The sequence below is a fragment of the Glycine soja genome, chromosome 17 (genome assembly GCF_004193775.1).
Source record: "Glycine soja cultivar W05 chromosome 17, ASM419377v2, whole genome shotgun sequence".
Classification (NCBI taxonomy): Eukaryota; Viridiplantae; Streptophyta; class Magnoliopsida; order Fabales; family Fabaceae; genus Glycine; species Glycine soja.
The window spans coordinates 8328132-8353739 of NC_041018.1; the positions used below are offsets into that span (position 1 = coordinate 8328132).

At 33.3% G+C, this 25608-nt stretch overlaps 2 protein-coding genes across 7 annotated transcripts; both read right to left on the reverse strand.

Moving 5' to 3' along the window:
- Nucleotides 1-27: 27 nt before the first annotated feature.
- LOC114392604 (ubiquitin-like domain-containing protein CIP73) lies at nt 28-10948 on the reverse strand. 6 transcript variants are annotated; one of them, XM_028353799.1, is made up of 17 exons: nt 10731-10948; nt 7263-7395; nt 6744-6861; nt 6025-6105; nt 5199-5317; nt 5039-5113; nt 4700-4861; nt 4518-4587; nt 4246-4421; nt 3916-4080; nt 3772-3843; nt 3569-3698; nt 3335-3482; nt 3090-3190; nt 2173-2561; nt 1690-1764; nt 28-457 (listed from the first exon to the last, which is right to left on the reverse strand). In XM_028353799.1, the coding sequence occupies exons 2-17, from the start codon at nt 7371-7373 to the stop codon at nt 449-451; spliced, it is 2001 nt and encodes a 666-aa protein (XP_028209600.1). In that variant the 5' UTR covers nt 7374-7395; nt 10731-10948; the 3' UTR covers nt 28-448. The 6 variants fall into 6 exon arrangements, with proteins under 6 accessions (XP_028209600.1, XP_028209599.1, XP_028209597.1 ...); XM_028353798.1 differs by having other exon boundaries at nt 2173-2564; XM_028353796.1 differs by adding an exon at nt 7683-7762 and having other exon boundaries at nt 2173-2564; nt 3090-3482.
- A 5844-nt stretch (nt 10949-16792) lies between these two features.
- LOC114393134 lies at nt 16793-18276 on the reverse strand. Its single transcript, XM_028354396.1, has 5 exons — nt 18087-18276; nt 17948-17997; nt 17750-17831; nt 17277-17338; nt 16793-17143 (listed from the first exon to the last, which is right to left on the reverse strand). Exons 1-5 carry the CDS (start codon nt 18145-18147, stop codon nt 16973-16975), a joined length of 426 nt encoding a protein of 141 aa, XP_028210197.1. The 5' UTR covers nt 18148-18276; the 3' UTR covers nt 16793-16972.
- Nucleotides 18277-25608: the final 7332 nt, after the last annotated feature.

Genomic DNA, 25608 nt, shown 5'->3' on the forward strand with positions numbered 1-25608 from the left:
AAAAAGGTTAATACTTGAACAACAAAATTGATAGTAACAGAAGCAACAAAATTAATGTACCTGCGTCTCAATTATTGCTTTCTAAAAACCAAAATGCTTCCTGATTAAAAATTCAGAAATGTTTGATTTAGTTCTGTTTCAACTTCACGGACGCCAAATTAAGTTTATAAGATGGCTAATCTCCACTGTAATGTTGAATTCTATTACCAATTCCAAGCATAAACTGAACTTAAGGGAAGCTCAATTCCAATGCCAATGATGTACAAAATGTCACATTCGGAGAGCAGTCTTCTTAAGGTTTGTCTACAGCAGGAGAAAATGAAATCACGCTTGATATAGAAAACTACGTAAGCACATAATACCAAATTGACATCATGAGATCCACCCCGAATTCTGTTTCTTACGATCACAATCTTCCACGACCGCAAACTTAACATTATCCTCTATATCACTCCATCTGCATCAAGAAGTCATGACATTATTCAAAATTGTAGTTGTGGTTGAAATTATAAAGAAGAAAAATTCAAAGCATGCAGTAAGGCCGTTCTGGTGAAATGTTAACATTAGATATTTAAAGTCTATGTTACTTACAAGGTGGGAAAATAATAATTTAATTTATATGAACGAGATAAAAGTTGTCGACAATCTGGGATGTTAAAATCAAACTGCAGTCCACATTTGATGGTTAGATAAGATTCAATGTGGTTCGTAGTTTATACTATCACAATTCAAAACTTATAAAGATTCCCTAGGACAAGAAGAATTGAAATCGTGTCTTTCTGCAAAGTTAATCACAGTCCATTCTACTCTTCAGATCAAGCATCTTTAATAGGTTTTGTTCTAAATCATCTCATCAGGTTGAGCCCAACAAGTTAGGCCCAAGCCAATCGAGGACTTTTGTCTCCCCTAGTAAGAGTACAGCCACATGATCATGGGAGCAGAGACTCCCACAACAACCCTAGAAAGAAAAATAATCAGATATCTCGCTATGCACTCACGTTCCCATTATACAAACTCCCATGCTGAAGCTCACTCACTCGAGGGTCAGGACACCTTTGTAAGTATTCACCCCTTGTGCCCATTGGAGTTTGGGAGCAAGGAGAATGGAACTCACGCTAGGTGTGACAAAGAAAGATTAGCAAATCAAATCCTATGAGGTCAATCCTTGTGGTTAAGAAAATTTCACGTACAAAAATCCAAATTGTATATGTTTAAATCCTTGTTCGGATAACTAAACATTTTTTAAGCATAATTATATATTAATATATTAGAAAGGAATGAATTAGGGAGCAAGAGTGATATTTACTGAGGAAAAGGTATAGTAGAATCACACCTAAGATGAATTAGACAAGTGCAAAGAAGACCAATAGAAATCTTGGTTACAAAGTTCATCAAATGAACAATAGCCCAATAATTAGAGGCAGGGGCAAACCAGTAAAGACTCTTCAATAGAAACCATTAAAAAGGATCTAGAATTAAATGGCCTATTTAAATAATTAAATGGCCTCTAGAATCAAATGAACACAACACAATGGTGGTTGTTATTGTTGTAATTATTATTATTTATTATTAACAGTTATGAGTTATGATGCTATGCAGATGCAATCCAACCTAGAACTGGGTTAGAGCTGGGGTTTTAAATAAAGTGTGCTCAACATCAGTTTACAAACTCAAAAGTAGAAGAGAAACCTTTTGACGTTTTGCATTTGGGGGGCTTGGATCAGAATCACTCTGTCTGCGTGATGTCCCGACATCAGTTTCAACCTGCACACACATCGGCTGGTCAGCTTCTTTTCTTTTTATGGGAGAGGTAATTACAATACTTTTTTTTTTTTTTGCTCTGCAGGTAATTACAATACTTAATTTTTACAACTCGATATTCTCTGGTTGAACAAGGCAAATAGAAAAAAGAAATAGAAAATTCTCCTGCACAATCTCGCCTGATTTTTTGCTACATTATATCTATTCAGCAACCTCAGGGAAAGGGAAACCGAGTGGGATTTGAACAAGGATACAAAAATGGGAATCATTCAACTAAAGGATATTCCCCAAGTGTGTCAAAGTCCAGAAGCACTCATAATGGGTGAGAGAGGATTTGACAGTTGAAGTTGACATAAGAGAAAATGTAATCACACAATAGAATAAGGAAAGAAAACAATTAAGCATGCAGACCTGGGTTGAAGAATCTTGAGCCATATGATCTTCTGAAGGATTTCCCTCAGACCCTACTTGTTGAGATATCACTGGCATGATTTCACGGAGTATATTAGACAAAAATATTCCTTCTTCACTGACATTAGGTTGTGCTTCAGGAACTGGGGCAGCACCCCTTGATGTTGCAGCATGATCTAAGGCAGAACCTGCAGTTGTTCCTTGTACACTTGAATCTTCCACGTGAATTTCTCCACCAGGAAAGAATGTCCTTAAAAACTGAAGTACACTGCTTGGTATTTGTCTCTCAGATTCTTGGTTGTTTTGGGGTCCACTAGCAGCCAGAATATTGATATTTACAACACGAGAACTTGAAGGCTCTTGCCTTGTGCTTGGAGTTGATAAGGATCCTACTACAACAGAGTCCAATAGCAAACTAAATTAAATCAAATTTGTCTCTCAGATCCTCACAGTATATATCACATAATTTAAAAGTCATCAAAATAAGCAATCATGAGCTATAAGAGCAGAGCTATTGACCGCTCGCAAACTGATGTACTTATATGAGCAACCTATTGAGTGATTACAAAGAGATGGGCTATATAAGCAAACTATAAGTGCTCAGAGGGATGGAGGTATGGAGTTGCAAAGAAATAATTATCAATGTATAACCATTGCACTGAAACAAATTGTATAAACTACTCTCAAATTTCCAATACAGGAGCCAAAAATAGGAAGAATACAACACCAGATTGCATAGCATAGCACTATCCCTTCAACCAAATCAATAAGCACCCATTATTTTTGCAAAATATAGAGATACTTATGGATTACATACAATGAATATCAGCAAGGAAAAAATTAAATATCAAATTGGAAACTTCTAGTAACAGGAAGCAATCATTAGTTTCAGATATTGGGAGGCATTTGTTAAATACCATTCCTGGCAGAATCTTCTGTGTTTTGCCTTTGCAATATGGATTCAGGAGTCGACGGTAACACAGTGTGATGCTGACTTGATTGTTGAGATCCTTGTTCACTATTTGAATGTCCAGAAGAAACATGTTGAAATCTCCCAAGAATTGGATAGTAAAGCCCTATAGAATTACCAGATGATTCTGAAGGCAGACGCCCTAAGGTGCCTGGCACTGCTGCTGCAACCATGGTTCTAATTGGCACTAACCTTACTCCTGGCTCCCCAGCAATGGATGCATCTGGACGCCTAGAGGTTGCCTGATTAACAGAACTTTCACCTGAATTTCTTTGTACTGAGGCAGATTGTGTCTCATTGCGTTCTTCTTGATTGGTATTGGATGAGGTTGTTGAGGTACCTAATAATAGAAATGAAGTTAGATATAAGTTAAAAGCATTATGCAAAACAGCAGGACCTAGAAAACTAAAAAATAAATTAATGTACCTCGACGTATCTGTATATCTATACGCCTTGGGAAAAAGCTTGAACCAAGTCCACTACCTAAACTTGAGTTAGACTGTGCAGCTCCCACAGGGACAGCACCAAAGCTTGCCCCAGGTTGAAAAGGAAGGGGCTGGAACCATGCAGCTCCATAAGCAACAGGAGTATAGTTTTCATGACAAGAAAGATAGAAGGATAAGAACTACCTGAACCATGATATGGTTAGGACCATTTGGGGATATAAAAACTGCAGGCCCACCATTAACTACAGCTTCAGACTGCACAGGATGTTAGTTAGTAGCACAAATATAACAATTAACAAGATGCCAATGGAGGGAAACCAAGCCTACCGATGTTTGACCCAAACGCAGTGTCATGGTTGTGCGACCAAGCTCAAGCAAAAAGGCACCAAGGTTATAAAACAAAACTCCAGTTCTCAAAGCCCTAGACTGAATGCTTGACCGCAACAAGGGATCCGTTACATTTGCTTGATTCTCCAGCTGCCCTGATAGTTGCTGTGAAAGTATATAATAAACATGGCAAATTTATATGTTAAGCAAAGTAAAGCAAATAACTATATAGCTCAAAATACCTACTTACAAAAAAATAGAAAGAATAAACACTTCCTTCAGATTTTGAAAACACAAAAGAAAAATCTAAGGAGATGCTTTAGAACTCACAAGTAGGCATTCGCCGGCTTGTTGATCAATCATTTGTCTGGTAGAACGTAAAACTTCTGCCAAGGATGCGGGTGATGAAAGCCCTTCTGGAGTTGAACCCAAATGTGAAGAAACAGATCTAGTTTCTTCATTCCTTTGAGCCTCAGCTGCTTCGGCATTATCCCTCCCTTCTCTGACTGCCAGTAAAATGTGTTCCACATCATTCCCAGAGAAGAAGCATGCTAGCAGGAGCCAATGAAGGATAACTATAAAATTCAACACAACATGCTTACCAATTGCATCAAATTCAAGGCTTATATGCCTTAAGTATTGGGACAAAGTTGTCAAAGAATCAGGAATGACCTACAAAACCATATATAAAAAAATAAATTGTTTGATTTCCACTCAGCAAGAGGGAGAGACTCAAATGTCAAATCTAAATTTGAATGAAGTAAATAAGGAACTTGGCACATACAGGAGGCTGCAAAGATCCTAGAGATACTGGCGCTGGGGTTCCAAAGGTATTACGCGATCTATCAGACAAAATCCGCAAACCAGCTTGTTCGGGTCGAGGATGAGATGAATCTAATATTCCACTAGAACCCAAAGTTCTTCCAGAGCCTTGGGAATCATGCTCCTTCATCCAATCCAATATGCCCAGATGTCATGAAAAAGAGTTTCAGATGAATAGACACATAAAGAGTTTATACCAGAGAGGGGGGGGGGGGGTTGTTGTGGTCATGCATCATAAATTCGTTATTGCACCACAATACCTAAAGGAAAAAAGAATTAATATATAGACAGCCGAATTTACCCTGACATCAATCCCTCCTTCACTGCCACTCGCAAAATTTGGAAGTCCAATAGATCCTAGAATAGCAGAAACAATCTGCACAGAAGCAAGATAAAAATTAAAGTTCCGTGTGCAAAATAACCCCTCAATGTGCCCCTTTCTCTTCTGATTTTAAATATACCCTATTGATTTCAGGAGCAACTCCATCACCCTGAACAGGCACATTGAAAGTTTCAATAAAAACACCAGGGGCTACTTGACTTGCGTGACCAAGGCCTGTGCTTGAATTCAGTTCAGTCACTGCAAAATGGAGGTAAGCATGGAGGTCAGTAAATACCTTGTCTCTTTGTACTAAGGGAAAATTTTCATTTGGATGAGGCATGGAGGTAAACCACAACAAGACAAGACCAACTAGAAAATCCCTGTCCCCCACCCCTTCCCAAAAAATATAATAGTAACAATTTTTGCACAAATGGAAAATTATCAAACATTAAGAAAACTTTCTTGAACTTCTTCTTTTACAAATTAGGCATGCTCCCAAGGAATATTTTCCCACACAAAATCAGGTAAAAGTTTGGTGGAACTAAACTAATTATCTAATCTAATTCTTGCAGGTGCACCTGATCAGTGAAACTAAGAATGCGTGCTTTGATCATCTACCTAATTCTCCAGGCATAACATTAAAACTTGAAAATCTAGTTTGTCAGCAAGCTGAATATAATTCACATTTTCACCCCAGGCATGCTTTTATAAGAAAATGGAAACACACTAAAGAGCTTCAAGCTAAGAATATCTTCTTTGCAAGTAAGACCGAGTGAGGCTACCAACAAACCAAAAATAACATGGGCCATTTCTTATTTCACCAATTTTCTACATTAAAAGAAAATGTCAAAACAATTGCTACAAAAAGAAATAAGAAACATACATTATAAATCCTACCAAACAAGAACACATAACTTTCACATTAATTACAACAGCAAATGATAATGTAAATAATCACATCAAACCTGAATGATTGGACACACTTCCTGGTGGTGGTAGATCAGGTTGCCTCACAACCAGATGCAAGGTGTGACCATCTTCAACATCTACTTGTGTTAGGGAGGATACCCATTTTGAAGATAGGATATTGTAAAATAGGGATATAGTTACAAGAATAAAGTACAATTGCTATAAGAATAGCAGGAACAAAACTTCTTTGCCATAACAAACCATGGCGTTTGAGTTTAATCAAATTTTAATTTTAAGCATTGATAGAAGGCCTACATTTGCAAACTTAAATCATCAACAAGAAAGCTTCACTGTTTTGTTCATAAAATTAACAACAGAGATTGATATTAATACATTCGGTGAACAAAAAAAAAACTATAACATGGGCACATATTTTAACTTCCATATACTTTTTTATGAAGGTTCAAGCATTTTGGCACAAAACCCAAAAGCCACCACTCAATAGAAATTTTACTGTTACGGCATTGTGTCAACTCAAAAGTCACCAGGAAGATATTCTGTGCTGGAGCCTTTTGCCTCAAAATCTAAGCTCTTAATAAAATGTTTGATCACAAAACAGATGATTACACTATTACAGCAAGGATCATATATAGTTTTACAAACAAACATAAGAAATTTTATCAAAATTAAGGAATTACTACAAAAGCTAAAGATATAGCACCCTGCCAGACAAGTAAAAGGAACACAAAATAGTTAAAATCAAGAGACAGGATACGATAGGCAGACAGGAGCTGATCATCCTTTAGAACTTTTCCTTGGCAAATTAAGCGTTGTCGTTCAGATAACACTCCAGTTACAGAAGCAATCTGTTCTTTCAGAGCAGGGACTGGCATCTGCAGAACAGGGAAAAAGTTGTAGGAAAGAAGAAATTCGTTAAATCTTTAAGTTGCTAGGTAATTTTGCAGTGTTGCAGGAAAAAAAGTGCTTTTAAAGAGGTAATTTTTACTAGGAACTTCCTCAGAAGCTACTCTTTCTAGCTTTTGAGAAAAACAATGAAGTAACTATTTTCTTTAGTCTTTTGCTTTTTTGAAAAACCTTATTTATTATATTCTTTTTAATAATTTTAATTAAAGATTTTTTTTCTTTTGAAAAATCGAACAGACCCTTAATCAGTTTTACCGGTTAGCATGTTTCTACAGAAAGGCAGAGCAAGAAGCAAGTTATACATACATAAACAAAAAATCTTCTCGACAAATAACAAGTGAAGAAAGATTATAACCTGTCAAAGAATTACCTGTTTATCCACTCTGAGGGTGTAAGTTTGAGAATCCAATGTTTTAATTTTTATCTCGATGGTGGTTTCTGAACTTTCAGCGCTGATTGGGATCTTTTCAGTACTTCCCATTCTCCACGTACTACGTAATACCCTATAAAATGAAAAAATTCCAGAAACTATTAAGAGGTCTGTCAATATTTCTTTTTTCCCATGATATAAAATTATTGAGCAAATCATGTGAAACCAACAAAACAATACAAAAAGAAAGATATGTACACTGCCATATTTGGAAAGGCAAAAATGCAATTAATACTACAGCTGGCTTGGTAAATGTCAGTCTCATTAGAAGTATAAATTATTAAGGCCTCCTCACATGCAAAGATCATCCAATGTGAAATGGAAGAACTTATAATATAGAGAACCAGCCCAAAAAGTAACCTGATAAGAGGGGGCCTCTATCATAAATGGGAGTTGTGTTGCAACCCTGCGAATATGGGACTCATACTCCTTCATCAACCCTGTCAGGTTGGAAAGAGAAGCCCATCCAGAGGATGGTTAGACAATCCAGGCTATGATGCATCGACACATAACATAAGATTCATGTTTGTTCAGGCTATACACATTTTGAAATGAATGGTAAGAGAGTCTACATTCATTAAGCAGCTTATTAGATAATCGAAAACAAAGAATCTTGAGAACTATTTGAAATTTGGAAGTATTGAAGTGGAAGGGGCCATTGAACAGCTAGAAAAAGCCCAAGCCCATTGAAGGAAAGTCAAAACAGAAGCACTCCTATAAGCATAGTTATTGATCCCGAATCCCAAAGCATAACTATCGACCCAAATAGCAACACATAACGGCAGACCCCAAAAATAGCGAGATAGAAGATTGTGGGATGACCGTTATTCTGAGTTTTTTTTATATAGTTTATTTAATGTACAACAATATACTTATAAATTCTCAAAAATAATAATAAAAAAAAGTTAAAAACTACCCAAAATTCATGACATTCATAAATAACAATCAAAATTTACAAGTGTCTTAATAAATCATACAAGTAAATACCAACAAAATTCATCATCATCATATTATTATTATCGTATGAACTCATCATCATTCTTATCATTATTATTACTATTTAGTTTATCATATTATATCGTTATGCTTTGAATAAGAAAAAAAAAGAAAGAGAAGTCAAACTGGACTCAATGAGGCCCAGCAAACCAAAACAAAAAACGAGAAAAATAAATAATAATAAAAATATGTGGGCTTATTGGCCCAATTCCCCAACCCTAACCCTTTTGTTTACTGTAACCCTAAGACCCAGCATCTAAGTGCCGCCTCCCCCTTAGAAGATTCAATTGCACATGGAGAGAAGGCAGAAATGATAGACGGAGTGGCCAGAAGAGGCAGCAGCAATAAAACAACATTGGTTACAGGGGCAAAATTTAGTTTCAACATATCTATGTAGCACATGCTCTGACTGCAATTTTGACCACAAAACGCACAGTAACGACCTAGCACGCTGAGATGACCATTGGAGGAGCAGCAGGAAGCCACGACCACAACAGCACAATAGCGCTACTACTGTGCATGACTGACTACTATGCCTAAACACCAAGCTGATAGAAGGAGTTAGAGCCTATACTATTCTACATCTACAGCCCAGCCCATAAGGGATTCATGATTCAGCTCCTGCATGAACTTATCAGCATAGCAAATGATAGATGGAAATTCCCAATGAATCCCAGTAAGCTGAACTTAAGCCACATCTTGAAAGTCAAGCTGAAAAAGAGTTACGTATGACTACTTTACCTTCACTCTATATCATGGGCAGTGTAATGCAAATACAAATTTAAAAAATCAACTCATTTAGAGATGAGCTTCATTAACTTTGCCAATGAACATACATAAAAAAAATATATCATATGTTAAGACAAAGAAATCTGAGTTTCTCAAACAAAACCAAATTTCAAGATATGCAACTGTATTTGATAACTGAGGGAAGGCTAAACTATGAATAAGCTCACCAATTTGGGCCTACCTATCTCTTTGTATCCAGTTCCATCAATTTTAAATTCTTATTCTCATCCCTACATGCACACGCATGCACGTGCATGCATAAATTACTTTCTCTTTCTCTTGTATCAAATATCATTAGCAGTATGAAGTAACGACAAGGTTATAAATGGCAGGTGGTGGAAAGCAAAAATTCCACGTATGAAGTATGAACATGCCATTGCGGCTTATGATGCCACCATAGTGGGCCTCCCTTCACAATGCCAGCTTCAAATGTTAACTTGCGTGATTAATAGAAGGCAATGACTGCAGCAGAGCAACTATAAAAGAGGCCCATTTGTGATCAGGAATAGATTGATTATGTCACAATGCCAAAAGAACTCTTGACCTAGAAGAATGTATGTTCTATATTCAGAATATCTTGGCCTCGGCAAAAACAGATGGCATTGATAAATAAAATCCATATTAGAAGCTTATCATTACACAGTAGCAAGTAGCTCAAATCATTTCACTTTATATGATTAGGCACTTTCAACAAGATAGGTAATTTTGGCTTACGTGCACCTTTACCATTGCCTATGTTAATAGGATTACGAAAAGCATGGCATGCATCTCAACCAGATGTTTAAAAGTAATTAATGATAACCGATAAAACAAGAAGCAGAATCTCAGCAATGAAACCAGCCGCAACAAAGAAAAGGCAAACCAATCAAATCCCACAAATAGTTAAGCTGTTACAACAAAATTCATTTGACTTCAAAATCTAAAAACTATCACAACCATTTACATCACAATACCTTCCTAGGTCAGACAGTTCAATCTGTTTCTTATTGGAAAATATCAGCAAAATTTAAGCCACAATTCTCACTAGCCAAAGGAAAGGCATTAGGCACACTCCCGTCTCGCTAAATCAACAAATTGTATATCCAAAGACAGTGAACGGCATTTGTATCTTCATAGATCAAAATGTATATCCAACAAATTGAAGAAGGAACAAAACACATGCTCAATATCAGTTCGCAAGTCCCCTTAACACATGGCATAACACGGAATAAAAAAAAAATGTATATGGTTAAGAAACTACTTCATAGCTATTAGTTCTAGAATATATCAGAACGAAATCAAAATCACTTAAGAAACGAAGACACTGTGTGACGAAAACACGGAAATCAAATAAAAATGAATATAATTAAGAATCAAGAGCGAAACGAATTCGTGAACCTAATTTCACTGTCGCAGACAGATATAACGTTGTTTGAGTGAATAATTGAAAAAGCAAGCCGCGAACAGCAGCGATGGATAACAAACAGTTGCAACCCTAGCGTAGGATGGTTATTCAGGGAATCGGAAATGGGAAAAGAAAAAAAAAAACAGATATTGTTATCGAAAGGCGAAATCGGAGAAGAAAACGAAACAATTGAAGAGCGGAGAAAGGAGAAGAAGAAGAGTGAAGAGAGAATCTTGTACCTGAGCTGAGAGCGGAAGTGAGTGGCGGAATTAGGGATTGAAGGGAGGGGAGGGAGTGGGTGTTGCAGCCTTGGCGCTTTCACCTCTCTCGCTGGCTCGCACACTACAAGAAAGGATTTTTCACATGAATCAATGTAGAGTGCATGCGATTGTATCGTACAACCTGGAGCACCGGATTATGACCCACCCTTTGGCTTCGACTTGTCCTATGCTGTGAATGGAGTCGGTCGCCGCCTTTTTTACTTTTCCTCTCTTTTCTTTTCAATAAATTGTTGGATTTTAAATTTACATCTGAATCCGTTGTTTTATGATTTTGTCGGGTCAATTTTTAACGGTTAAGAAATTAATATATAATTTTTATGAAGATACATCAATTAACGTAAAGTGCTAGCTAGCTTTTTTCTTTTCTTTCAAAAATTGATACAAAATATTAATTCATTTAGGTGAACCTGAAATTTTATTTAGGAAATTTAAGTTTAGTTTCCCTCCAATATTTCTTTTTACCGAAGTTTCCCTCCAACATATAACATTTTAGTTGTGTAAAAGGTTGGGTTATTTCATAAAATAGATACATTTAATTTTGAATCTTGTTAATCAATCTGTTGAAGGAATTAGTTAAGAAATCAACAATACAATTTGTTTAATGAAAATCATGATACGGTTAATTAATAATTTCAATAAAAAAAACATTTTTGTTTCCTTACCTAATGTCTTTGTATGTGTGACTAATCCATTTTTTAAATTTTCACAAAAATGTCTTATTTTAAACAATATATGTTATAAAGATTCATTTTTTTAATGTTAAAAAAAATAATAGTAAACATTCACATTCTTTTTAATTGGTTGGATATTATTTGTTGTGTATTAAATATTTTTTAGATCATTTTGACACATCTAATTATTAGGTCGAATTATATTTTAGTGTCAATCTAAAATAATTATCTCAAAAGTTAATAGTGAATAATGATGTTTATCAACTTATTAATATTTATATGTTATTTAACGTGTAAAGTGATTAAATTAAAACCTAAAAGTTGTTGCATTTAATCGTCATCATATGTCTTAGACTATCACTTGTTGGATTGCCCCTTGCAATACTATAGCAAGAGGAATGCCCAACATCAAGTAATTAAGCATTTTATGCATTGGATTATAGCTTTGTATTGTGTATGTTACACGTGCACATAGTTGATTGAATGCTAGAGCTTCATGCATGAACTCAAAGTAGTTAGTGAATGCCTTTACTATTATCATAACAACAAAGTGAATTAAATAGACAAAAAGCAAACTTATGGTGAGCTCTACTAGTTTTTTTTAATGGTGAGATAAGTATGGTTTTCTCTATTAAGAAGGGTGAATTATTTATTTGAAGTATGAAAAAAGTGAAGAAAATAAGATTAATGGATGTGGTTGTGGATGGTTCTTGCAAGGAAGGCATTTCAAAGTCATATAAGAATACATTTATGAAACCCTTGGGAGGAAGAATTTCGGAGTCTTGATGATTGTATGGTCGAGTACCCCGTAAAAATATTCAGAGAGAGGTGCAATGAAGTATAAAGATGGATCTCTGCTTCCTCTCAATGATGAAGATTTGACTTTGTGGTTGACCTCGAAGAAAAACTCAGTTAATTTAAGCGGTAGAATCTAAACTTCAAAAGAATTAAACTAAGTATGGAAAATTCATATTATGTTAATTTAAACGCTTATTGTGAAGAATGAATAAAGAAAAATAGAGTTGTAATAAAATAAAATAAAAAGTACTAAAATTTAATTTCAAAAAACATATACATATTCTAAAAAAAAGTAATTTCCAAAACTATATATATTACCACACGATTTCAAAAATTTATTTTTTAATAGGTATATGTTTCCATAAAATAATTATCGTTACCATTAAAATAAGTCACATGCAATATTGATGAACACACGAAACACATCGACGAGCTTTAAAATAAAGTAATTGTGCAGTGACTTACTGAAAAAAAATGCAACGAGCAATATCTTCCAACACATACGTTATTATGTACATAATTGATGGAATGTGCACAATATCATATTCAATGTAGGGAATGAAGTTATAATTAAATTCTATTATTTTTTACAGAGAAGAAAATAAATTATGTAGTGTGGACCAGATCAACTTAGAAGATTCAAATGCTTCTCATTTGATGATGAAGGTGATATTGATAAGAAAACCAGTAATATTTTTAAATTGACTGCAGAGAGTTTAGGTTATTGTTTTTGTTGGTGTGTGTTGCTGCTAGTGGAACACTGTTATTGGGATGCAGTGAACATCTGGTGTGGTCATGTGGGAAATGTGGATAAGTATATTCATGAGGGTATTTTGGGGAAAAAGGGGAAGGGGGAGTGTATGAGTAGGAAGGGGGTATTTAAATAGCAATAGGCCGAAGTTAACTTGTTAAAGGCTGCTACCGCCCATGAGGTACCATCATGGACCGCATATGTGGCCCAAGCCCCAATAATTTGCTACACACGTAAACTATACTAGTCTTCAATTCGGCCTATGCATGGGCTTTAGAACTTTTTAAATAACATTGTTTTTTTAATGACATTACAGTAATATATTATATAAAATGAAAATATTGAACTCCATTATTTTTAATTATTTAATACAGTTTCAGTAGGGGTGGGTAAGCGGACCGATCAGTCCCGCGTAAGGTCCGTCCATATAAGTCTGTATTGGCAACGGATCGGGCTAGCTCACCCCGCACTCCTACACAGACCTAATAAATTGGTCCGCCCCCGCTCCGCAGATCCTGCAGGTCAAACGGGCTGGTTCGCGGGCTTAGTTTTAAAAAAATTACAATTTCAACAAAAATACAACACAAATCTAAATAAAAATCTCAACAATTAGTCAATTACATCAATAAAATAAATAATATATTAACAAAAGAAAATCCAAACAATAAATCTAAAATATGAAACTTAAATATCTCCGACAAAAAATGAGTTTTTAATTGAATGGAAATAAACGTTGCATCACATATAGTGTATGAACGAGTCTTAAAGCTGCACTTGTATTGTAATTAATGTGTGCTACAAAATGTTGTTGATATACATCTCTCACAATACAGATTCTTAAGTAATGTTTGAATTATTTTTCAATTAAAATTGAAGTTGTACTTAATAATTTGTATAATAAAAATTTATATTAAAAGATTATACATATTATCAAGATAAAACTTTATTAGTTCTAATTTAAAAAACATAGATAACACTTAACAGTTACTCTAGTAAAGAAATTTCATCTAATAATACTTGACACTTTTAATTTTTAATTAAAATGTATATTTAGGCTTAATAAGCGGACTTACGGGCCAACCCACAGACCAACCCCGTGGGTTAAGCGGGACAAACCCAAAATATTACATAACCATGGATTATTTAAAAAAATTAATTTGTTACTTGCGTGGACTGCAGACCAATCCATGGACCCGAGCCTACTTATCCACCTCTAAGTTTAAGGGAGTAAAACTAAATTTTTAAATAATTTAAGAACATTGATCAATCAAATTCACAGATCTTTACCGATCAAATTTTATTCATAACTAAAATCCAAATTTTGAAATAGTTTTGTAACTAAAAACTTTACTTAACCCAAAAAAAGATACAGTCCTGAAACTTGAACTTTTTGTGTTAACCATTTTTGGAGAGACTATTTTCTCAAGAGGCCAAAGCTCCCACTAGACCTCGTTTTTGTCAAGAATTTTCGTAGTACATTGGTTTATTTTATTTTAGAGACAATTGCCAATTTGCCATCAACTTAAATGCATCTTATTTTTTTAAGGTCCACAGCAATCTATGCAACAGAAATGGGCCACAAGTATACATGAATGATCCATCATCTAACACGTGAGCCCACATGTTAGATTGACCCTTCGTTCTATTGCAATTAATGTGTGAAACACAATGGGCCCAATTGGTTGCTTGCGGCAAGACAATGGGGCCGTTATTCAATTAATACTCCATATCTGCTCACTTCTCTGTCTACAAGGAAGGTAGCCCCTACAATGGAAATGGACCAGAGATCCTAGTCAGCCCCTAGATTGCCTTCCTTTATATTCCCTCTATTTCCAATACAAGCAACAAAAAATTCATATATTTTGATTTCAATGTTACATGTATATGTGTGAAAAAATAATAACCAATATGCTAAAATATTAACAATTAATTTTTTTTATTAATAACTAGAATTGCTTACTTTACTCTTTTTTTAATAGGCTACTTACTTTACTCTTTGACACTTAAAAAGACCGAAATCATATTAAAAGTTGGTTAATTCAAGACAACTTTCTTCTGAAATTTTTAAGTTTCAGACTATGCTTGGTTTGAGAGGAAAACCAGTGAAAAGAAAGAAAATGTGCGAAAAGTAAAATGATTTTTTTTTTTACCTTTTATTTAGTTGTGTAAAAAGTAAGAGGATACAAAAACTATACATATATGAAATGACATAAATACTCTTAGATAAGAAATGACATGCAATAATGAATCTTTTCATAAAAAATATATTTAGAAAATTATTTTTTTACACATAAAGATTTTTTTTATATATCTTACAATATAAAATAATGATATGGAGAAATATAGTGAAAAAACTTCTACTTATTTTTTTATTACGCCATTCCCAACAATAAAAATTAAAATATATATATTTTTTTAAAATAGCACAATAAACTTAATTTTTCATTAAGAACATTGCCTCAAACCCAAACAATTATCGTCCTTTCCTCTCATATAACTAAAATCTTCTTCTCATAACTAAAACCAATGACGCTATAGCCATTTCTCATCCTCCATAAAAAATTAAAAATCAATTCAAGCCTCTTGTTGACATCTCGAACACCAAGACTAGCAATGAACCACCATCAACAAACCATATATGATTAACCACCAAACATTCATTGAGAATCACGCTTATCCCATAGCAAAACTAGTTCCACGATATAAATTGTCCACCCCAGAGGCATGCATGCACTAGATCGAAACCAGACTGCACCATGATTCATGCACACATCGAACCAACACATCAAGCTTCAGCTATCAAACCAGGCTAAATGTACATCACTAACCAACATAACCAAGCCACATTCCACAAACATAGACCATACAGCAAAGAACCAAACCTTCCTTAATTTATTAGTCTTATTTTTTTTTTCATTTTTCAATCAAAACAAACACATGCAATTAATTTCAAAGACTAGGCCTAGCAGGTCTCCTACTAGTCTAAAAAAATAAATAATTTTAAATCCTCTAATAATTTTTTCTTAAAATTTCTCTATATTGTTAAATAAAATATTTTTTTTATGTTTTTAAAATGTTAAATATATTTATTTTATAATTGTAGAAATATTATTTGGATATAATTATACTCTGAAAAAATTGGTAAGTTACCAACGATTCTTCCCACATATATGTACAATTAATGTAGAGGTTCAACTTGCCTCCAGCTCTAGGAAAGGTGAAGGGTGATTTAGATGACATTTTAATTTGCACAATTTTTATTGCAAACAGCAAACATATGCTTCCACTGGTTATAAACTAAATGAGATGAATGACTCAATGTGGAATGGATCATGTAGTTTGAACTGAGTTATGGGAAGATTTTTAAGCAAGCAACACATGATGAACACATATATGCCTTTTCTCAGCTGTAGAAGAATAAAACTAGTAAATGGTACGTTCGCAATCATTGGTCCCCGGCTTGTTTTTTCTTCCATATCTTGAAAGAGAGACACCTTGGTAGTTGGTATATAAAGTTATAAACAACACTTAATTATGCCACAACTTTCCCTTTCCTTTAACTTATTATCGTAAAAATTACGAGCCAGAAAAAATTCAAGACGCAAACCCGATATACTCATGAGTTAATGCATGTTTGGATATCCGTTACAAAACTGAAGTTAGTGGTAAAATGAAGTTTATAAAAGCATCTCCTCCCCACTCTTTCTTTTGTGTTCACTTTATATTGGATTTAATCTCAAAATTTGTACGCAACAAGTTAGACTGAAAATTGTTCTTAATAATCAAATTAAAAGATAGTATGTTTTCAAAATATATATTATAATCAATAAAAGGTGACAGGATAATAATGTACAAATCATATTCTAAGCCAAAAAAACTGCAGCATTTTCTGCAATGCTGTCCAACATCTCTGTCTATATTTTATTGATCCTAATATACGGAACTTTGTCAGTTTTTTTTCTAGTTGATCATCCCTAGACTCAGTTGTGTATAGGAGGCTTTCTCTTTGCTGGAGAATAGTCCATCTCAGTTATCTCTACAAGGTCATGGTAGTGCTCCTCAGGGACATCTTTGTGCTTCGAAGTGCTCAATGTATCCACATTTCTAGAATTGCCATTTACCGAGGGGTCAACCTTGGACTCTTCCACATTCTGTCCATGGAACACATATATAATATTAATAAGAGGAAAAATATAAAAAGAAATTCCAAGGTTTACATTTAAGTTGAAATCTACAATATAATATAGACAATAATTTAATTATTTTCCTTTCTCTCAAACCAACCTTGGAGAGGGATTGGGTTGTAGAAACGGGAATGGTAACGAGTTTCCTATTCTTTATGTTTCCTGCAGCAAACATAAGAACATTCAAAGATATTCTGAATACCAAGATTTATATATATAAAAATAAGGGTTGGTACTAATTAAATTTGTTATATTTTGCTATGTTTTAATTAAACCAGAAACGAAGTGAACAAGAATGAAGCCTTGCATAATTTTTATGCATAACAACAAAATTTGAAGTCATCAAGTGTTTATGGGACAACTTGCACTAAGTATAATACTTAGTCTACTTTGTAAGACTGTGAATCATGATTGTATTATCAGGAGAAACAAAGGAAAAAGAATGAACTAATGGTCTTTAAAACTAGTGGTGTCTAGGCCTATGCCGTCTAGGTCCATAGTAATCTTCATGAATGTTTGGTAACTGATTGTTTGATTTTCTGGATACTCTAGCGGCTCTTTTCTTCTGGCTACCTGTGCATAATTCGTTCTCTTTGCAGAGAGAAGCTTCCTCAGCACCAGTGTTACTTCTTTTCAACAAAGTAGTTTCTCCATCCTGTAGTTAGAAGTGAACTTTTACATTAGCATCCATAGAAATATGAAAGCATGAAAGAAGGTTGAAGTTTGTTAAAGAGATGAATAGATAAAGCTACAAAGTAAGGATCACCATACATGTTGTTTCTGTTGCTGAACTGCTGAAGACACTTTCCCCAGACGAATCCCTGCACAAAATAAAAGAAAGATTAAAAATCCGAAAAGAAAAGCCTAATTGAGTGAACTGCTGTTGAAAACATTGCTTTAAGTAAATTACCTTGAGTTTTTGCCAGGATGAGTGATAAAAGCAGAAGAGAGACTACAAAAGAAGGCTTCATTTTGAAGAAAAATCTTGGGAAGAAATGTGCAGGTTAATCCTTAAACAAATAGGGTAGAGTTTTCTTCAGGTTTTTCTTCCTTGCAATTCGAAGAAGAGAGCTTAACTGAGTAATAAATTGGAAGTTGTGAGTAGTTGGTGGGATGAAGGATAGATAGATGGCAGCTCATTATATATATAGTGGCGTATAGGGTATAGGGGTCCACATCGAAGTTCAGCTTAAACTAATAGTTTTTTTACTTAAATTTTTTATATTAGTTGTCTTATGGCACCCCTCAAAGTGCCAACTGCCACCCTATATCAATGGAAATTGCCAATCATTTGAAACTCCAATTATATTTAATTAAGCGAAGGTTTAGGTGTTAAAAAGGTTTTGAAGTTAAATAATAGAAAATATTAAGCAACAAGGGTGTCATTAAACAAAAAAAAGTACAGACCTGGGCAAGATAAAAAAATAGGAAGTCCAAAAACAGGGATAGATATATGAAATGGAAACCTAAAAGGAGTGATGATGATGTATAATCGTATGTGTATATCAAATATAATAGTCCATCAACATTTGTATTATGACTCTTTCATTTCTTGTTTCATGTTATATCATCTATCATACTTGAATAATCTAAATTTTCTTATTATTTTTTATGATAATTTTTAAATTTTATGTGTTTTTAAGATATTAAATATATTTAGTCTTCGTTCAATACTTATCATAAAAGATTGTAGAAAGATTTGTAGAGTGAAATAGAAGCATAGAGCATTTCTCATTATACTTATAGTAGTGTCTTCTCTCTCATTCCGCTCCTCTCTAGATGTTATCAAGTATTTGGTGTCCACCAATTTTTTTTTCAATCCAAAAATAGTACATTTACTTTGGGGAATGGTACAGTAAAACAAAAACTCATGAACCCTATAATAATGTATATAAGTTTGCCTGCAATTATACTATTCTTTTTTCTCTTCTATAATATGAATGCAAGCCTTCAATGTATGCAAATTTCCATGATGCCAGACTTTTCTTCTGTCTCGTTCACTTTTGTGCAACAAGAGTACAAGACCATGTTTTCCTATGTTCATTTCGTCGCCTTTTGGATACTGTCTCTTCTAGAAGACAAATTGATGGCATGGCTTGTCTCTCATCGTCAATTTTTTTTTTTACTTGCTCTAGCTTCCTAGCTAGGTACGTAGGAAGAGGATTCCAATTTTAGTTAAGATGTACAAGCTTATTATATATCCATGCTATATATATCAACACTCCTATCACACCATATATAAATAGTTAAACTGTCTTATCTTTGTGATCATTAATCTTATGAGGAAAAAAATGCATTTTGTTAATTAAGTTTCAATATGCATATATCCATCACCATAATTGGAAGAAGAAATTAGTGGCAACTTGTCTTTTAAATCTTTATTCTTGTTGAATGAAATATATACTTCCACTATATAGATAAAAAATTATAGCTTGTTGATCATAGTTTGTACTTTTACGAGAGTTGAACTTCCACTCCAACTCTAATTAATTTACTTTGTTTCACAAGCCACTTGTTAGACCAAGTATTTATCATTAGACCAAGACATATGAATGTCAATCTACATTCATTTGAGGCAGCTTTCGATCGAATTATTCATTTCAGACCTTATCGGTATTGGTTCACGTCTGATCCAACAATTCTCATCAATGAAAACTGAAAAGTGTTTCAAATTTAATTAGGTGATAGTATATCGGTATTGGTTCACATCTGATCCAACAATATAAACTGAAGATGATGTAGAGTTTGATTCTAACATCCACAGATCGAAATGTCCAATTGCAAACTTAAATACGATAGAAAGAGTTCTCCAATAGTCTACAATTCAATTCAGAGTGATAGATGGACATAAGTAGCCACTAATAATGGGAACTGGTGCATTGTGCCTCCGAAGTTGCAAGCCACTAGGCCATGGAGGAGCATGAATTGGGCAACAAGAAAGTGGCATTATTGTGAGAATGAAGGTGAAAGACAAGGGTGATAGTACATTAATATTGATGCATCATGGCAATGGCTACGTAGGATTTTGTCGCGTAGTTGCCTTGCGAAGGGAAGGAAAAGAACAATCCACGTGGAAGTCGACATCTCGGGGTGAAGTGGCACAGCAATCACCACGTGGGCACCGAAACTTCACGCACGTTGTTGCACCTCTGGGATGCAAGAAACACATTGGTGGCGACGTTTGCCTGAATTTGTCATGTGGGACTATGGACTTGCCTTCATTTTATTCAATTCACTCTACTTCCTCATTCAAATATTCAAGCAATCCATCATTAGGAGTAGATTGATTTAACTTAGATTGTTACAATTTAGTTTTAAATTTTGAATAAAAAATTATCATTCATAATAATTTATGCATCCCACAAAAATGTCTGCAATAGAGATAGTTATTGTTTATTAAAAAAAATTCAAGTAATTGTATTAACTTTTCTCTCTTCTTACTGTTATATATATATATATATATATATATATATATATATATATATATATATATATATATATATATATATATATATATATTAGATAGCAATGGTGTAGATATATTAGTCTTTTCGGTAAGCCTCAACCCTGATTTATATTCGTCCGCATTACGGAAAAAATGAATCTACCTATCAACGTACATGCAATAATATTGTTCTGCACGTAATTAGAGGTGTATTCAATTTGTCAGAGATACACGAGTGTTGTACACATTAAAATGTGCTTATATAAATGTTGAGTTTAGAATTATTTTTTTGTTTGAAAGAGAGGTTAGAATTATTTGTAAATTGTAACAGTTTGATGTGAACTACAGAGGAAAAAATGTTTTGTGGACACTAAAAAATATATATCTTGTCAGAAAAACACACACCAAGAGAATAAATAAATAATGTAAATGAGTAATATGACTTAGTAAGAAAAAAATAACATCGAATATCAATTAACTTGATTTTAGTATGTTTATATAGTTTCACATTTAAAAAATTAAAGTTAAAAAATTGAGTCTAGAAGTTGAAACAGTTTAGGTATATTTTGAGTTTAATAAAAGATTTAATACTAAAAGCATCTCCCACGCTCATTACTTAATAGGTAATTTATTTTTACACATTATTGTTTGATATTTTTACCATTAAATGTAATCTAATAAGTGTCGGGTTACTTAAAATTAAGTTTTTGTTGTTTATATTTCTAATAATTGTTTATGAGTAAAAAATATTTTTTTGTCATTTAAGGATCATTCAAGGGATATAATTTATCAATTGCTTAAAATTATATCATTGAAATAAAATATATATGAATGCTTAATTATTACGTAGTATTGTAAGAACCAATTAATATAAGATAAATAATTTAAAATAGATTGCTTAAATTACACTCCCCGGAAGATGTTCTAAATTTTATTGTTAATTTGCTTTTAAAATAAAGCATCTAAATATTACATCATTTTTAAAATTAATTTCAATCAAAACTAATTTAATTTAAAATCAATTTTTTGCCTATTTGATTTGGTGTCCGTTTGGACACGCATAAGGAGATAGAGAAGCAAGTATTTCTTGTTAGCTTCTGATTCATTACAAAACTTTATCTTAGATTCGTTAAAAAAAAACTTAAAAAGGACAAATTCAAAACACGCACTTTACAAACTAACTAAATAAATAGAGAAATGAATTATAACAATTTATTTAGCCTAAAATGTATTACAGACTCTTGAAAACCAATGTGTCTTTTATGTCAGAAATCAATTTGTCACGTTATGCACATATTTATGATTAAATTAATTGAAACACATACTTTAACTACATACAACGATTAAAATATAGTCTTATTAAAATTAAAATCAATTCTATCTTGAGTTTAAAATAAACAGGTCATTGTGAAATTCCAGAGTACACCAAAATAAAATTGTGGAATTCCAGAATATATGTAGCCATGACCACGGATGAGTGGTGTTTGCCTCTGTACCGCACAAAACGGACTTCACTCTAATTCGGGGACTGTTGTTTTGGTGAAAGTGAACATGGAGCACACACTTCATCAAATGCATGATTGAAATCTCTCTCTCAATATTGACAATTGAAGATGAGAAAGAAACTAGTATTGCCAATTGGTTAGGGACCTTGTGGAACGCATAGCAACTATTACCACCACTTAGGTTAAGGTATTTGGGAACCTGACTTTAGGAACTTCATTGCATATATGTTTTCCAATTTGTGAAACGCACAGTAACTTTTATAACATCTTAGGTTATACAGTATTTTCCAAACATGTATTTTCATACAAGTTTTCCACCTTTATTCTTTTGTGTGAAAAGTGATAGAAAGTAGAAAAACGTCAACTCCTATAGTACTATTGGACAATTCAATAGAAAGATTCAAACTTACACCTATGAAAAAAAAAGAGAATTGATATCAAAATTTTAATTACTTATATCAATTTACATTGACTATTCGCACTCTTTTTAGGATGAATAATACATAGACGTCTTAATATATCAAATACCTTATTATTAATAATAATAATTTATCTTATTTATTAATAATATATAGAATTTTCTTCTCTTAACAATCTTTCAATTTCAACTTTAGGATATCTTAAAATGGCATTGGAATATCAATCGAGTTTTTCCCTATTTTTAATGCATGGGAGAGATGTGAACGTTAGTAATTAACCTTCAATCGTTTTTTTTTTTGTAGTCCACGAGACACAAGAGTAAATTGAATTTAACGTGAGGACAAACGAGCTAGCTTCAAATTAAATACAGGGTTTCAAAAGATAAATATTATTTTTTGGCAAGTTTGAATTGCTTTTAGAAAACAAAATCCGACATTGAGGCGTCAATTTTGAGACTAAGAATTTGGACTGCCTAACAGTTGAAAGGTGTACCCACCTTTCTTTGTCTCTCTTTATTTTGTGTTTGATAAAGACCAAAACGTGTACGTGATTTCTGATTACGTGCCTGTTCATAACCAAACAATCCAGCTTTGGTGATGCTATTACTTTGTTTACACACGGATTTCCTACGACAAAACCTAGCTAGCAAAGTCCTACAATTCTATCATACTTTTTGTTATTAATTTATATAGAAATTCCGTTTTACATATTATACATATTGTGGTAGTTGTACAGTTGGTGTTTTATGTTATTTAAGGGGTTAAATGCTAGATCATGAGTTTTATTTGATTGTTCATAGTTTCCCTGATATCCTATCCTGGATGTTGATTAATTTATCCCTTCCACGTCCCTTGGATAAACTATCAGTGTTTTGAACTATGTATGTTTCTTTTTTCTTGGACGTATATACAATTGATCATTTTTTTAACCACAAATATATTTCATTTCATTGTAGGCAATCCTGTTTAAATCAGATAAAATTATTATAGAAAGTAAAATTTTTCTTTCAAATATTTATTTAACAGAGTTACAAGTTCAAGACTCAAGTCCTGATTAAGATAAAACAATTCTGCACAAGTTGATCTATGCACAGGCATGGCGGTATACAAATTGATCATTTACTAATAATAAATAAATGATTTAAATACATTTTTTATTCCTGTAATTTAATTTTTATTTTATTTTCATCCTTGTGATTTTTTGTTATGTTTTAGTCCTTGTAAAATGTATTTATTTTTTTACAAAACATTTTCTAATGAAAATTTATTATCTAATTATTAGAGACAATTTTTTAAAGATTTCTATTAATTACACTAACACAAGATTTGGGATAGTACTACTAAATGCAAAGTGACATTTAGTTGCTAGTCACCAGACCCAACCTAGCTATAAAGCAGTTAAAATGGTCCAATTCCGATTGCACGCTGGATCATGAGTACAGAACATGCTCTTAAATATAAGATTAAAAAGACACGAACTGTTGGGCCAAGTCGAATCCGTGCACTGTTTGTTGGTCCCATACCTATTTGGTTCAATATTATTTTTTAATTAAAATGTATATAATTTTATAAAAAAAAGAGTAAATTTACCCAACCTAATGGACTATAATGAGCTAAAAATATATAGCCCCCACACAAAACTTTGACTCAACTCACTTTTCACATCTTTTCTTGCAGATGACTCGTTTTGACATCACTATCTTGAATGTGCAAGGGAGGTCGTCGGCTTGCATGTTGGTAATAATTTAGTTGAGATATGAATGCCTAATGCAAAGTGTTAAAATGTTATTTTCACATCACACCTACAAGTAAGCGTACTTGCGTGATATATTTGAATTTAGCTACTCTGCATAATTCCAACTTATTAAGCCTTTTTTTTTTAATAATTGAATATAATCTTTTACATCTACAAAGTAAGCGCACGTGGGAATAATTTGAGATCAGTAATTCAGTTACCACTTCTTCAAGAGAGTTAGGGGAGACAGGGAAATGTTGTCTTAAATTCTTCATGTGGGGAGGCCGCAAGTCGATTTATTCATCAATCAATATAATTCTTCCACGTACACACACAATCCATTTTATCAACTTAGTCATCACAATTATCTTATATATGGTGGGCAGAGTCATTATTATGAACCATGAATAGGATATAAAGGAAAGGTGATCAACGTGAGGCAGCTAGAAAATGGATATATGGGGACATCATACAGTTGCAATGCTAGTCAAACCAAAAGGTGCCATGTTTCTATTAGAACTTAGATACATACATACACTAGTATATGGTTGGTCTCCATATATATATATATATATATATATATATATATATTATTAATGTTATATTTCGGCTTCTCACAGTCCCATACCTATATGTTGTGACCCCCTCATATAGTCTCACATGACTTGTTCACATCGCATTATAGCACATGGGAGAAACACTGTCTAAACCGGGCCCCCATCCGACACAAGACCCATGCACTCTCCCTAGACAATATTGTTTCGCGGCGGAGAACAAAGAAATAAAGTAATAAATTAAGGTTGTGGTTGAAATTTAACATGTCATGTATGTACATACTTTCCAGACACAATATTTGTGCAATAACTACTGTTTTTTTTTATTTTTTATTTTTATATGAACAATAACTTTTTAGCTCCTAAGTTAGCAACTAACATGAATGAAACACAAAACACTGCATGGCCATAAGCGATGAGATGACAAATACCGACCATATGTCTTCTTTAGACTACTACCATATGACTAAGTAGTGATTCTCATTGCTTAGACGGTGAAATGGAAAAATATATCTCAATTTACCCAACAAATAACCAAGACAAGTAGACAACAAAAGGTTCATTAGTCTACTAGCTAGAGCGATTTCCTTTCATTTACTTTACAAACTGTCCCTAGAGATATAATCTATTTGTTCAGCTAGCAAAGTTGACATATATATGGTGGGATCACCGACTAGTATGAATGTGATTTACGTGAACATGATAAGACCTAATTCTAACATATCAAAAAGCTTATTGCTCATGTGAATGCATGACTTTGCTATAGGCTTAGTT